Source organism: Sabethes cyaneus, chromosome 2 (genome assembly GCF_943734655.1).
Source record: "Sabethes cyaneus chromosome 2, idSabCyanKW18_F2, whole genome shotgun sequence".
Taxonomy (NCBI): domain Eukaryota; kingdom Metazoa; phylum Arthropoda; class Insecta; order Diptera; family Culicidae; genus Sabethes; species Sabethes cyaneus.
This window is the reverse complement of record NC_071354.1, coordinates 18,776,120-18,789,609: the sequence shown is the minus strand read 5'-3', so window position 1 is coordinate 18,789,609 and position 13,490 is coordinate 18,776,120. Positions and strand designations below refer to the sequence as shown.

Here is a 13,490-nt window from a genome sequence, read left to right as displayed (position 1 = left end):
TCGTCATCAAATCAAAGCAAAGCAAATGCGCAGATCGGGAGGGAGGAACTCATTCATCCTGTCATTGGAAGGCATAGCCTTCATCTGTCGACTAAAGATAACGGTCGTAAATTTCACCGCGGCTAGAGGGATGACCATCTGTAGCATTTACTTTCCACGCCGTCCCCCCCTTTTTACGAGTAGGAAAATCTGCTTTAGAAGATACGGTACTGTCAGACACTTGAGAAGACAACTCAGGGAGTGGGGTTTGGTATCCCGACCCCCCTAATGGGGCATGAGGATCCGGACCCACTAAAACCCTCCTCGACTCTCCAGCCTCCATCCCCCCTGGCACCATCTGATCGGTATTACTTCAGGGAGGGGCTATAGTGCTTAACCCGCCCTCTTTTAGATAACTACTGGACTATGGTAGTTAGGCTGTTTATTCGCCGTTGATCGGCTCTCCAGCGGTTTCGTAGCTCAAGTACAATCTAAGTAGCACCGCTCCCCAGACATCCTAGCTGGAACACATCCTTTATCCGGAGTAGTGTTCTGTCCGCTCACTGCCATTATGTTGCTTCTCGCGCCCTCGAAACGAGGGCATTTGAAGAAAGAATGTTCTGCAGTTTCCTCAACATCCACGCATTCGGGACACGCGAGGGACTCCGCATGCCCAATCTTGTGCAGATACTGTCTAAAACAACCATGCCCTGACAGAATCTGTGTCAGGTGGATGTTGACTTCACCGTGGCGCCTGTTGACCCACCCGAAAAGTTCCGGGATAAGTCGATGTGTCAACGTCCCTTTGTGGAATCAGACCATGCCCTCTGCCATGTGGTCATCGAGGCCGATCTACTCCGTATGCCTCTAGTTCCACGTTGGTTGAAGCACTCTACGTCCTCGCTGATGATGATGTCAACAGGCATCATACCCGCTAGGACGCAGATTACGTCATGTGAAACTGTGCGATACGCACTCGCCACTCTCAAGCACATGCGACGATAAGTGCTTTCCAGCTTTGCTAGACAGCTTTTGGTACCTAACACCGATGACCACACCGGCCCGCCATACCTGAGTATGGACTGGACTACGTTGGCTAATAGCCTTCGCTTGCTGCCATATACCGCAGAGCTATTAGCCATCATACGAGACAATGCCGAAATAGTTGTGGCAGCCTTCTTGCAGGCATAGTCGACGTGGCTCCCGAACTTGAGCTTATCGTCGACCATGACTCCCAGAAGTTTTAAGGACCGCGTTGACGAAATAGTGCACTCCCCGACGCTGATATTTGCTTGCTGCACCGACTTGCGGTTATTCACCACGATAACCTCCGTTCTATGATGCGCTAGCTCCAGTTTCCTGGATCGCAGCCAATCTTCAACAATTCTTATAGCGTGGACAGCCGTCAACTCAACCTCTCTGATAGATTCACCGTAGACTTCCAAGGTGATATCGTCCGCAAAGCCGACAATCATAACCCCTACCGGGGTCATCAGAAGACACGGCCTTCATCTACCGACCAATGATAACGGTCTGAGGCATAAATTTCACCGCGTTGGTCATCTGTAGCTTCTACTTTCCACGTCTGAATATTCGGCAACACAGCTGAAGGCATCGAAATGGAGACTCTGACTCTTAGACCGATCATGTCTTGATTCACGGTCGACACTTTTCGGATGTCAACGATGTACGGTCGTTTCGCACTAAAAGTACGCTACGGTTCAACATCCAGCAGTTGACGGCAGATGGCGTGGCAACGAAAAACGCCAAAAAGCTTGGTCAACGGATCGCAATACAGCAGAAAAACGAGAAGAAGACGAACGAGAAGAAGATATAAGCTATGGAGGAATCTCCAAGGTACCATTGAAGCAGCTGTGAGAGAGGTGGTGAGTACGACGCGTGGAATACAGCCGCATAACAGCTGGTTTGATGCCGAATGCCAGAGCGTAACAACTCAGAAGATCCAGGCCAGGAGTCGCATGCTCACTGCGGCTACACATCAGAACAGAGAAAGGTAGAGAGAGACTAGAGCTGTGTAAAAAAGAACCCACAGCCTAAAAAAACATGAGTACGAACGTGCTCGCCGAAGCAGAGGAGAGATACGTTAGGAACGACACCCCAAGCAACCAAAAGTTCGAATTTCACTTAAGGAACAAACTTAAAAGTTCATATTTGGTTCAAATTTAGTTCCGTAGAACTTTCTTGCTGAACAACCAGACACCACATTTGTAAACCGAACTTCATTCTCATTAAAGTACCGTTAATATCTGTAGCAACCTGAAAGTCCAACATGCAGCTTGAAAGTTCAACATACAACTTGAAAGTAACTTAGAGCTCGGATAATGGTGTCTAAGGAAGGTTAATAAGCTTTATGTCTGTGGAGGAATAGCTTGCTAAGCAGCTTTACTTGTAATTAGCCGAACTTCAAAGTTGCCTCGAGTTCGCTGCATAGAGCGCTAAGCAGCTTCTGAAGAAACTTTGGCAAAAGTTTATAAAACAGCACTTGTAGTTCTATTTTTATACTTTTCCATTTTCTACCTCCGCCTCCTCCTAACTTTTGTAAAGTCGGTTCATGCGATTAAGATAGACCATTTAAAAAAAAAGCCTAACTAACGCCGACCGCTACTGGATTTGAACCCGAGCGTTCCTCGTTGCATGCCTATCCTGATGCATTGCGCCATCTCTGACGCCGCTAGTGACAAGAATTTTGCCGATGAGTTGTTCTTAAGTGTAAGTTCGTTTCGGGGCTGTGATAAATGAGAAATTAGCACATCGAGTAAAAACGATGCAAATCGCATATTCCAGCAACGGAGCAGTGGTATGCGTCTAAGTTACCGAAAAGAAGTGCTCGAGCTCAAATCCCCGAGGTTTATGTTGGTAGTGTGTGGTAAGTTACAATAAATTAATATTTATAAAAAAACAGTCGATTATTAACCGAAATTAAATACCTTAGTTAATGAGAAATGTCATGAATCTGCAAAAACAGGAAGAAGTGGGAAAATAATCCCCCAATCTTTTTTATTTTGAAAATTATTGGAGTTTCTTTTTGGGCTGAACAGTGTTCTATATAGCGACTTAAGTGAACTTTTTGCGAACTTTCTAGTTCTGTTAGAAGTTACTTTGTATTCCCTTCGAAGTTTAAACATCAAATACGAACTTGAAAGTACGGTTAATTACTTAAAAATGAAGTTGAATAGAGTTCTATTCATGATCATTTCGTTGGCTGATTAAGCCAAAAATCCCCTTTTATCGGAACTTTTGGTTACTTGGGACGAGTTTCTGCAGGTACAAGATTTCGTAGGAATTATCAGGCGGGCTTCATGGAGGTCCACGCTACTACGGACCAAATTTTCACCATTCGACAGATATTGCAGAAATGTCGGGAGTAGAATGTGCCCACGCATCACATCTTTATTGATTTCAAAGCAGGATATGATACAGTCGATCGAGACCAGCTAAGGAAGATGACGCGTGAGCACGATTTGCCGGATAAACTGACGCGATTAATCAGAGTTACTATGGATCGAGTGATGTGTTTCGTACCCTTCGCGGGTACACTCTCGAGTCCCTTTGAGACGCGGCGAGGGTTGAGACAAGTTGACGCCTTATCCTGCATGCTGTTCAAATTCGCTCTTGAGAGGGTGATCCGACGAGCGGCCATCGAAAGAAGAGGCACAATTTTTATCAAGAGTTGCCAACTCCTGGGCTTTCCAGATGACTTTCATATCATAGCCAAGCCAGGAACTTTGCCAGCGGTGTCTAGGAGGATTGGGCTAAAAATAAATGCATCGAAGACCAAACACATGAAAGGAAGAGGTACAAAGGAAACAAATGCGCACCTCCTGCGGGCGGTAACCTTTGACGGCAACGAATTAGAAGTGGTAGATGAATTCGTGTATTTGGGACCGCTGGTGACCGCGGACAACAACACTAGTAAAGGGATCCAATGGTGCATTCAAGCGGCAAACCGGGCCTACTTTACCATTCGCTAAACGTTACGATCAAAAAGCATACGCCGCACCGTGGGATGAAACCCAAATCTAGGTGGACAAAAGTAATTACGCTTAAACCGTTAGTCCTAGGTATAAAGTATCTTCGGAGAAAATTTGTTATTTCAACTTCCGCATTTTTTGCTGTATATGGCATTAGGGTGATCATCATAGTAGGCGTATGCAAAATATAAACTTTTTTATGGTTGAAGTTAGCTAAATAGAATGTTCTGCAAAGTTAAAGAACATTAAATTTTGAGTAACTTTGCTTAAAAAATGAAAGCCCAATCTTTTATGGTTGATGGACTGGGGTAATTTAAAGTTTTTTGGTCGGGGTGGACCTAAAAAATCCGTTTTTCTTTAATATCTCCTTTCGTGTTCATTTCTCACAAATCATGCCTTCTGAGCACTTTCACATCAATTGAAAACGCATATTTTATTTGAAGAAATCAGGTCGCTATCTCCTTCGGTTCTGAAGCTACAGACAGTTTTTCTAAAAAAAATATGGTTTTTTCAAATGTCAATAACGTAAAAACTGCTCAAAAGCAGCACATGAAATTTTGTATGGATGTTTAGTAATATATTGGCCACCGAAATTGATTGAGATCGCATCGGTCCAGGTCGGCCCTTTTTTGCTAGACCGTATTGAATATGAAGTAAAAATTACCGTCAGAATGTGTCATGAATAGCGGGTGTGACCTCAGCCGCTTTCGTGACGATGGATGGACTGAAGTAATGGGAGGCACTCTCTAACCAGCTATTCAAAATTGCATATAGGTCGCCAGGGATGGTTCGATCACTTTGAGTTAATTTTGATTCATTTGACTGTACCGTCTCAGTCGAGCCAAATATGACAAAGTTATATATGGGACATTTGTAGAACTAGTTCTTATCTACAATTTTGCTGAACAGAGTTTTGCTGTAACTTTTGTAGTTACTGTGCTACAATGCTAGTAACTCGCCAGTGACTAAATGAACGTTCATTTAGTCACTAATAAGATACTAGCATCGTAGCAACGTAACTACAAAAGATACAGCAAAACTTAATTCAGCAAAATAATAGATAGGACCTTGCTCTACAAACGTCCCATATATCACTTTGTCATATTTGGATCCGCTGAGACGGTACTGTCAAATGAATCAAAATTGAGTCAAAGTGATCGAACCATCCCTGTAGGTCGCTTATAAAGCTCTTCTGAGAGAAAGATAAGAACAGAATAGTAAATATATAGATATAACTACCGTGGTGTATTTGCAATAATTGTAATTCTAATTTTGCCCTAGTAGTAGTACGGAAATAGACGAAAAAATTTCGTTTCTATATCTTCACACATTTAGACAGTTCCTGATATGATTTCTGTAATGCGATAGAACTCCAAAATCCTTTACTACCGCTACTCGTATAACAGTCCCATTTTCTATGGAGTTTGCAATATAAATGGGAAAGTTATGCGAGTAGCGGCAATTTACTACTGTCCTACGTATAAGATTGTTCTTTATAACCAGGTAACAGGAATCCTTGTTCAGTTTTCATTAACTATTTTGTAAAGGGAGGAAAGTCCTGTTGCGAAGAATGATTAAATGGGTGAACTGGATAGTTTCAACATAGACCTAAAATATATCGGGTTGTGCAATAGCAGCTGAGACTCGCACCCACGCTCTTTCGTTTGGTATCCGAATGTTTTACTCACTAAACTACTGCCGCTCATTATATTAGGTAGTCTAATACCTAATTTTGATTTATTCTCCCAATTCTATCACGCACCACACACTTTCGATATTATTTTTCGTCAAGCGTCAAAAAGGCGACAATACTGACGATATCCGGCTCTTTCATGGTATCTCACAACTGAAAGTAAGATGACTCCAAGGATAAACAGTTACTTACTTACCAACCCTATTGACCAGCGCTTTGAACACCTTGTTTACGCTTCGACGATCAAGCAGTCGCCAATATCTCATCAGCAGAAACGCTCAAAGCCCATCCCATGTTATTCGCACGGATATTGATCAGCTATTATCTATTATCGTCACACATCTTCCATTCTTTCTTGATAAATATTAATAGTGATAGTGAGTAATTAAATGATATTTACAATAATTTTATTCATTATAGGTAACAGTAAATTTTTGGTTAAACGCTGGGTTCATGTAAATAAATATATAAATAAATGTTATAACACCAAAATAATTACACTTTATTAATTTTTTCCCGAGACTCTCGCCAACACTCCCTCTCTTTGCAGTACCGCACCAGCAGATCGTCCGTCTTCCGTTTGAAGTCGTCACTATTGTCCAGCGGAAGTAGCTTGATTATACCATCCAGTATCTCTTCAGCATGTGAAGCTCGAAACTCGAGCTCATTCGATTTCGTAATCAGTGTCCGGAGCTGCACTTTACCGGACCGGACTCTCTCCTGCAGGTTGCGAATGGAACGTTCACTTCTGGACACTATACACGGTCTTTGCTGCAACTTCTCCAGCGTAGAACGAAGTGCTTGATTTTCGCACCTAAGCCGCTCCACCTCCTCACGGCAGCTCAGTTCACTTTCGTTGATTGTTGGTTTGTTGCGAATTTTCAGAGCGCGATCAGCATATCGCAAAGTACTAAGAGTTTCTTCCAGATTGTAGTCCGACGGTGAGACACAAGCCATCATTAGGGTTATGGAATTTCCACCGAGAGAGTTCCGCAAAAGTCGTGTTAATTTGGAATCCCTGTATGAAATGTAGCTTTTTGTGCTTTTCGTTGAGGCCAATGCAGCAATAACATTTCCCAAAGCCAACAGTCCTTTGTTGATGTAGATACTTTCTCGAAATCGATCGCCTAGAGTATTGGTCTTCTTAGATCGTTCCGAACCAGCTAAATCCACCAGGTGCAGCTTCGACGTTGTTACTATTTTACCGTCCTTCAGCTTTTTCACCGTCAAAGTAAATATAGTGTGGCTTCGGTTGGATTCTTTGTTCATTGGAGTTGCGGCGATTGTCCTGACACTGATACCTTGTACCAACCATCGTAGAGTATCATCCGCAGTTTTCACCGGAACTTCGGTCAAACCCGGAATGATCACTCCATTTGCATCTTCTCGGATTCCGACCATTTTCTCATACCGATTACTGTACGATAACAAATCGTACACATTTTCTTGATACAGCTCAACAAACGTGCAACTAACTTCACGCTGAAACTCCGTACTGGTGGCAATCCGATCGAACAGGTCGACCATCGCTCTTGGGATTATGCCGGTCCTGTGATCGAACCTCCCCTCGAAGGAGGTTCCCATCGTATAGGACTTGCCGGATCCGGTTTGCCCGTAGGCCAGAATAGTGACGTTGAATCCCTGCAATATCTTATCAACCAACGCTTTGACACTCGTCTCGTAAATTTCCTCCTGACAGCTGGTCGTATCGAACACGTGGTTAAACGTGAACAGTTCACTGCCTCGGACACAAATTTGCGGCTCACCAGCACCGGTAGGCTCCGCAATCGGCTGGCTGCCCATTCTGCTTTCCGACGCCGACAGCGGGCGTATTCGGACGGCAACCTGAACGGTCTCCGGTACGGACGACATTCCGGTAACATTTACAATTAACGTTTGGAATTTGAAAAATTGCCCATTAAGATCAGACCAAACAAATTATTCGGAAGCACTATCAATCACTATTTGGACTCTGTGCGCGAAAACGAAGTTTTGTGTACCGGAAATTTTGACAGTTCACAAAACGGTGCTGCAGCAGAAGGGGGAAAAAAGTAGGCGAAGCCGGTTTAGCGAAGAATTATATGAATTATTTATGGGGGAAATTTTTCTTTGAATTATTGCAATGTTCGTACCAGACCAGCAGTGCATGTTTGTCTTTTAGTGCCAAATTTTTACCGATTCGATGCTAGAATTGAAAATTAAAAATTTCTAAAAACAACAGAACAATAGAATTTCGAAGAGAAACAAAATCTGGGGCAGAAATCATAATGCAAAGAAAAGTATCAAAGATCTATTACGTTCTACATGAATGATTTTTATTGGAAAAGTTGCTTCTATCGAATTAAATTCCCCAATATCAATACCTATGAAACAAATTTTATTGAAATCAATAGCACCCGTCGGAACCAATTGATGTTAATCGAGTGGAAAACGCTAAAATTACCTTCTGATTGAATTCCATTACGAAACCTGGCAGATAATGGTGATTATCTCGTCGGGATCAATCATTTCTGTTTCAACCGCAGCGTTTTCACAACACGATGAATTCAAATAATAGCTTACCAGATGTCACTTAATTACAAACCAATTGCATGCTCCGTAACACCGTGAATATACGCACTCATTATCCTTTCATTAGGGCAAACGACAAACAATGTGCAGCTCTGAGGCTTACCGAAGTGCTCTCGAATTGATATCCATCAATCCATCCGTCATAGGGCGCGGGCCTATTGTTTGGGGTTCAAACAAACAGCAATCATTATGTCGATGATGGTTTGGTTACGGTGGATAGGACTACCAGGCGGATCCCATCATTGCGTATTTAATTAATCTTCATTACCGAGCCACTTTGGGTACAATGAGCAATGTTTTCCGCAAACCGAAACAAAGCCTTTTTGTGGACAAACTTGCAAACTCAGAGTGCTACTCAAACTTCATCGGCAGCAAACATTGAACTTGGAGAAATTCTAAATAATTTCTCTTAACGAAGCGATTGAGAAGTTGTCAATCATTAACATCCATAATTTACATTTATTCATGAAATTATATCCACGTTTGCTTCGCAAAAATAAGGTTTAGGTAGATCAATTTAAAATTTCCATACCAATCGAAATGACGAATAGAAAAATGTAGGTGTGTTTGGAATGCTGTTACTACGGTACGTACAACACCAATATTGATGAAAGTGGATCCTATTCCTTGTCAATTAGATTTACATTCATAATTTAAAAATCGTTACAATTGCTTAAAAGAGAAAATTGCGTACAAGGCCGGCTATTTTTAAGGCATCGAAGTAAAGGGAAAAACCAGAAGCAGTTCCAAAGATTTTCGGATCCAAATTACACTTTTCAACTTGCAGTAAAAGGTGATTCCATCCACAAAAGAAGGTTTATGATAAAAACAAAATATGTTTCAACAACAGCATCAATTGTTTGAATTGCATTGGCAAATCCTTTGTTGATCCTCAGCATTGTTTTCTCAGTAATAAGAATTTATTGATTGATTCATTGGTTAATTTATTCATTTCGTTGCTCGATAGTAACGAGCGATTGTGCGTCAATTTCCATGGGCAAAAACCATAAATCCTTACTTTACGCTATAGTAACGACCCCGATGCAATTCATCGAATTAAACTATATTTTTTATTTTTTATTTATAGACGTTGTATGAGTTTCACTATTAATTGATATCAATTTCTCAGAAATGACCAAGCCGAGTTTTCATGCTTTTTGATTCGTTGAAGTACAGTCAGTATACAATCGACTGCCGCAGGTTGATTCAATGTTAAGTGTTGGAAACAATTTACTTCTAATTGTAGTTGATAGAAATTCCCGAGAGAAAATCTGTTTACGCGTCAGATCGTGTCCTTCGCACGCGGTGGTCTAGTGTGCTATGCGTGATGTATGAATTTTTGCAGTTTTCGGATACTAATTTTACGTTGCTTTTAAAATTAAATTGCACCAAAACTAAAAGAGATGCATCCGTTGAGAATTGACCATGGGTGTAGAAGAATGTTTTTCGTCAAATGAGGTTCTCTATCATTCGCTGAAATATTTGCACTAAGCTACCTAACACCCTGTATACTTGCTTACTTATTGATCCATGTCAAAAGGATGAAATCAATCGAAATCGGTCCGGCAGAACAAAGAGATGAAATCAGAGATCTCCACTGGCTTTCACATGTTGCCAGGATGGGTTCTCATGAACAGCCCGGATGTCATTGGCTACCCGAGCAAGGTATGATAACCAAAATATATCAAAATTATAACACGTTCTGCTGTGGAAATCAACCAGAAATCATGTTTGATTACGGAGTCCAAATGGTACCTACTTATGATGTATCAAAATTTCCTTCTTCTACGTTGAGCCCCTCTGTTCCTGCTGCCGGTGAGATTGTTGAAGATGTAGAAAATTGTTTTCGACGCACTGTTGTCTGGCATCCTTAGGACGTATCCAGCCCACCGTAGCCTACCGATACTCGCTAAATATATGATGGGAATCTTTTCAAACAATGCCAGTAGGGCTTTATTCATACGACTACTTCTTCGCTTTCAGTTTGAACTTCAACAAATGTCATCCGCAGATCTTTCCACTCGAACACGGCAAACGCATGTATCCTCCGTGCATCCCAAGCGATCCCAAACATACGAACTCATGTAGCACTTCTAGTTCGACGTCGTCAACGGTTACCGACCGTAGGTTTCTTTCGTGTATTTGGTCTTCGATGCATTCATTTTAGCCCAATCCTCCTAGAATCGCTTTCAGTCTGGCGCAGATTGCCTTCGCCGTCACAAAGCTCCTGATTGTTATATCAAAGTCATCTGCAAACCCTACGAGTTGACAACCAATGGTGAAAGCAGTGCTGTTCATTGCCAGGTCACCCCCTCAATAGGGATATTGGTAAGCATACAGGATAGGCCGTCACCTTGTCTCAACCCTCACCGCCTCTCGAAGAAACCGAAATACGCACGAAACACATCACTCGATGGAATGTAGTGTGTTCGTGCATTATCTGCCATAGCTGGTCTTTTTTTGTATTGTTTATGCAGGGAGAAAATCTTCATAGACAGCACCTTCGCGGCGCCGAATAGGATTCACATGGTGCCAACATGCGCCTACCTACTAAAAACTCTCCTGCTGCCCGTTCCTGAACCCCTCCCGGAACTACCGTTAGGTTTTACTTCAGGAGGGAGGACGTGCCGAAGCACTCCGACTTGTCCGTTGCGTGTGTGGGTCCACACAACACCCTTGCCATTTCATACCGCCACTACCCTTCACCTAGGGCCTGGGCTGCCCAATCAGCCCGTTACTGACCCTAGCAAGCTATGTCGGCCCTGTCGTTGCAAACGTTCTAGCCGTTGCAACTCCGTTATCACCGCGGTTACCGCCCCATCGACGGCACCCCATGCACGCTGCTCAGCGCACATTCTCTGCACGATGTTGTCGGCGTTGGTGTCTTCTCCAACGACCGCAAGCATCACCTGCCGAGTGGACGTAAACCGCGGGCAGTGAAAGATCACATGCTCCGCCGTTTCCTCGGCTACCGTGCAAACGGGGCAAAAGGGTGAATCTGCCCGCCCGCGCGTATGTAGATACTTCTTAAAGCATCCATGACCCGACAGGAACTGGGTAATGAAAAAGTTTACCTCACCATGACCTCTGCCGATCCAGGACGATATGTTCTGGATCAGCCTATGGGTCCACCTACCATGGTCGGTGCGATCCCATTCCGCCTGCCAACGCCTAATAGAGTCCAGCCTAACTCTGTCCCTAGCGCCCCTGACGTTCCTCTGCCTATGGCACTCGATATCCTCACCTAGGAGTATGCATATTGGAATCATGGCTGCAATAACCCCAATCGCATCCAACGATATGGTACGGTAGCCGCACGCAACGCGCAATGCTAACAGCCTGAACACCTTGTTCAGGCATGCCTGATTGCGCTTACTCTCCAAAGCCGGGGCCCACGCCGGTGCACCGTATCGTAGCACCGACATGGCAACGCTGGCCATCAGGCGTCTCTTACTGCTGCTAGGACCGTAGCCGTTCGGCATGATCTTAGACAGAGCAGTGACCGCCGTTGACGCTTTACCACAAGCATAATCCACATGACTGGTGAAGTTCAGCCTGTTGTCTGTCATGACACCCAGGTACTTCACACTTCGTTTGGAGACAATCACCTGTCCCCCCACGATTATTTTTGCCTCTATGGCCGACTTTCGGTTGCTGACCATCACAGCTTCCGTCTTATGGTGGGCCAATCGCAGATTGACGCCCGCCATCCAACCCTCTATTATGCTTATGGCGTCTGATGCCAGCATTTCCACCTCTTCTAGAAACTCGCCTACCACCGTAAGGACGATATCATCGGCGAAGCCAGTAATATCGACCCCAGTGGGTAGTTCAAGCCTCAGCACCCCATCGTACATGGCATTCCAAAGCGTGGGGCCGAGAATCGAACCCTGTGGAACACCCGCTGTCACTTTGTACCTCTTCGCCCCATCCGCCGTGTCGTACACTAGCGTCCGGTTCTCGAAGTAACTCTTAAGCAACCTGCATAGATGATCCGGTACCCTCATCCTATGCAGCGCTAACGCAATTGCACCCCAGTTAGCGCTGTTAAAGGCGTTTTTGACATCGATTGTGACTATAGCACAATACCTGTCGCCTCGCCTTTTCCGTTTCATAGGCTTCTCGGCCCTCTCCACTACGGACTTTATGGCATCTACAGTGGACTTCCCCTTACGGAAGCCAAACTGCGTGTTTGCCAGTCCGACATCACTTTCCACTACAGGCGTCAGCCTGTTTAGGATTACCCGCTCTAGCAATTTGCCTAGCGTGTCCAATAGGCAAATTGGCCTGTACGACGAGGGATCACCAGGCGGTTTCCCCGGCTTTGGCAGCAGTACCAATCTTTGGACTTTCCATTTGTCTGGAAATTCGCATACCTCTAGGCAACTCTGAAGCGTCTCTCTAAACATATCGGGATACGCTTGGATCGCCGCTTTGAGTGCCTCGTTCGGAATCCCGTCAGGACCGGGCGCTTTCTTCGATTTCAAACCCCTGGCAATTACGATGAGTTCCTCATTCGTGACCGGAGTGAGGACGTCATTCGATTGACCGTACGGGGTCGGAGGCCACCAAACTGGATCGTGTTGCGGAAAGAGCCCTTCCACGATGACTTTCAGCTTTTGGGGGCAGGTTTCCTGCGGCGCAGATGTACCCTTCATCTTTTTCATTACCACCTGGTATGCACCACCCCAGGGGTTTGAATCCGCATCGCGACATAGCTCCTGGAAACAGGATTTCTTGCTACGCCTAACCTCTTTCTTAAGCGCCGACCTTGCCGCTCTAAGATCAACTCCCCGAGCTTCAGCATCTGCATCGGTCCGGGCCCTCTGCGCTAGCCTTCTCGCTCTGTGGCACCTGGAACGGAGCTGGGCAATGGTATCACTCCACCAGTATACCGAGCGACGACCGTTCATTGGCTGCCCCGTCCTAGGCATAGTGGTATCACATGCCCGTACTAGGACGTTGGTCAGCTCACGAGCACTCAGGTTCGAGCGGGTGCTCTCTGCACTGAGTGCTTCAACGAACAGGTCTTTGTCGAAGGCCTTCACTTTCCACCTCCTCCCTGTCGACTTCGCCCCGCGTGGCCGTAGCGCCCGTCGTTCAATCGTGTACCGTATAGCTTGGTGGTCACTATGCGTGTACTCATCTGACACCCTCCAGCCCATGTTGTCAAGCAACGTTGGGCTGCAGAAGGTGATGTCGATGATCGATTGTTGTACCCCCCTACAAAAGGTACTGACGGATCCCACGTTAGC

General features: G+C 44.6%; 1 protein-coding gene across 1 annotated transcript; it reads right to left on the bottom strand.

Annotated features, from left to right (window-relative positions):
* Positions 1 to 6,159: 6,159 nt before the first annotated feature.
* On the bottom strand, positions 6,160 to 7,545 carry LOC128738095 (chromosome-associated kinesin KIF4-like). The gene has a single exon (XM_053832939.1). It carries the CDS (start codon positions 7,534 to 7,536, stop codon positions 6,160 to 6,162), a length of 1,377 nt encoding a protein of 458 aa, XP_053688914.1. The 5' UTR covers positions 7,537 to 7,545.
* Between the last annotated feature and the right edge of the window lie 5,945 nt (positions 7,546 to 13,490).

Excerpts from the sequence above, each read along its gene's own strand:
- LOC128738095 (XM_053832939.1), bottom strand. The coding sequence starts at position 7,536 with ATGTCGTCCGTACCGGAGACCGTTCAGGTTGCCGTCCGAATACGCCCG.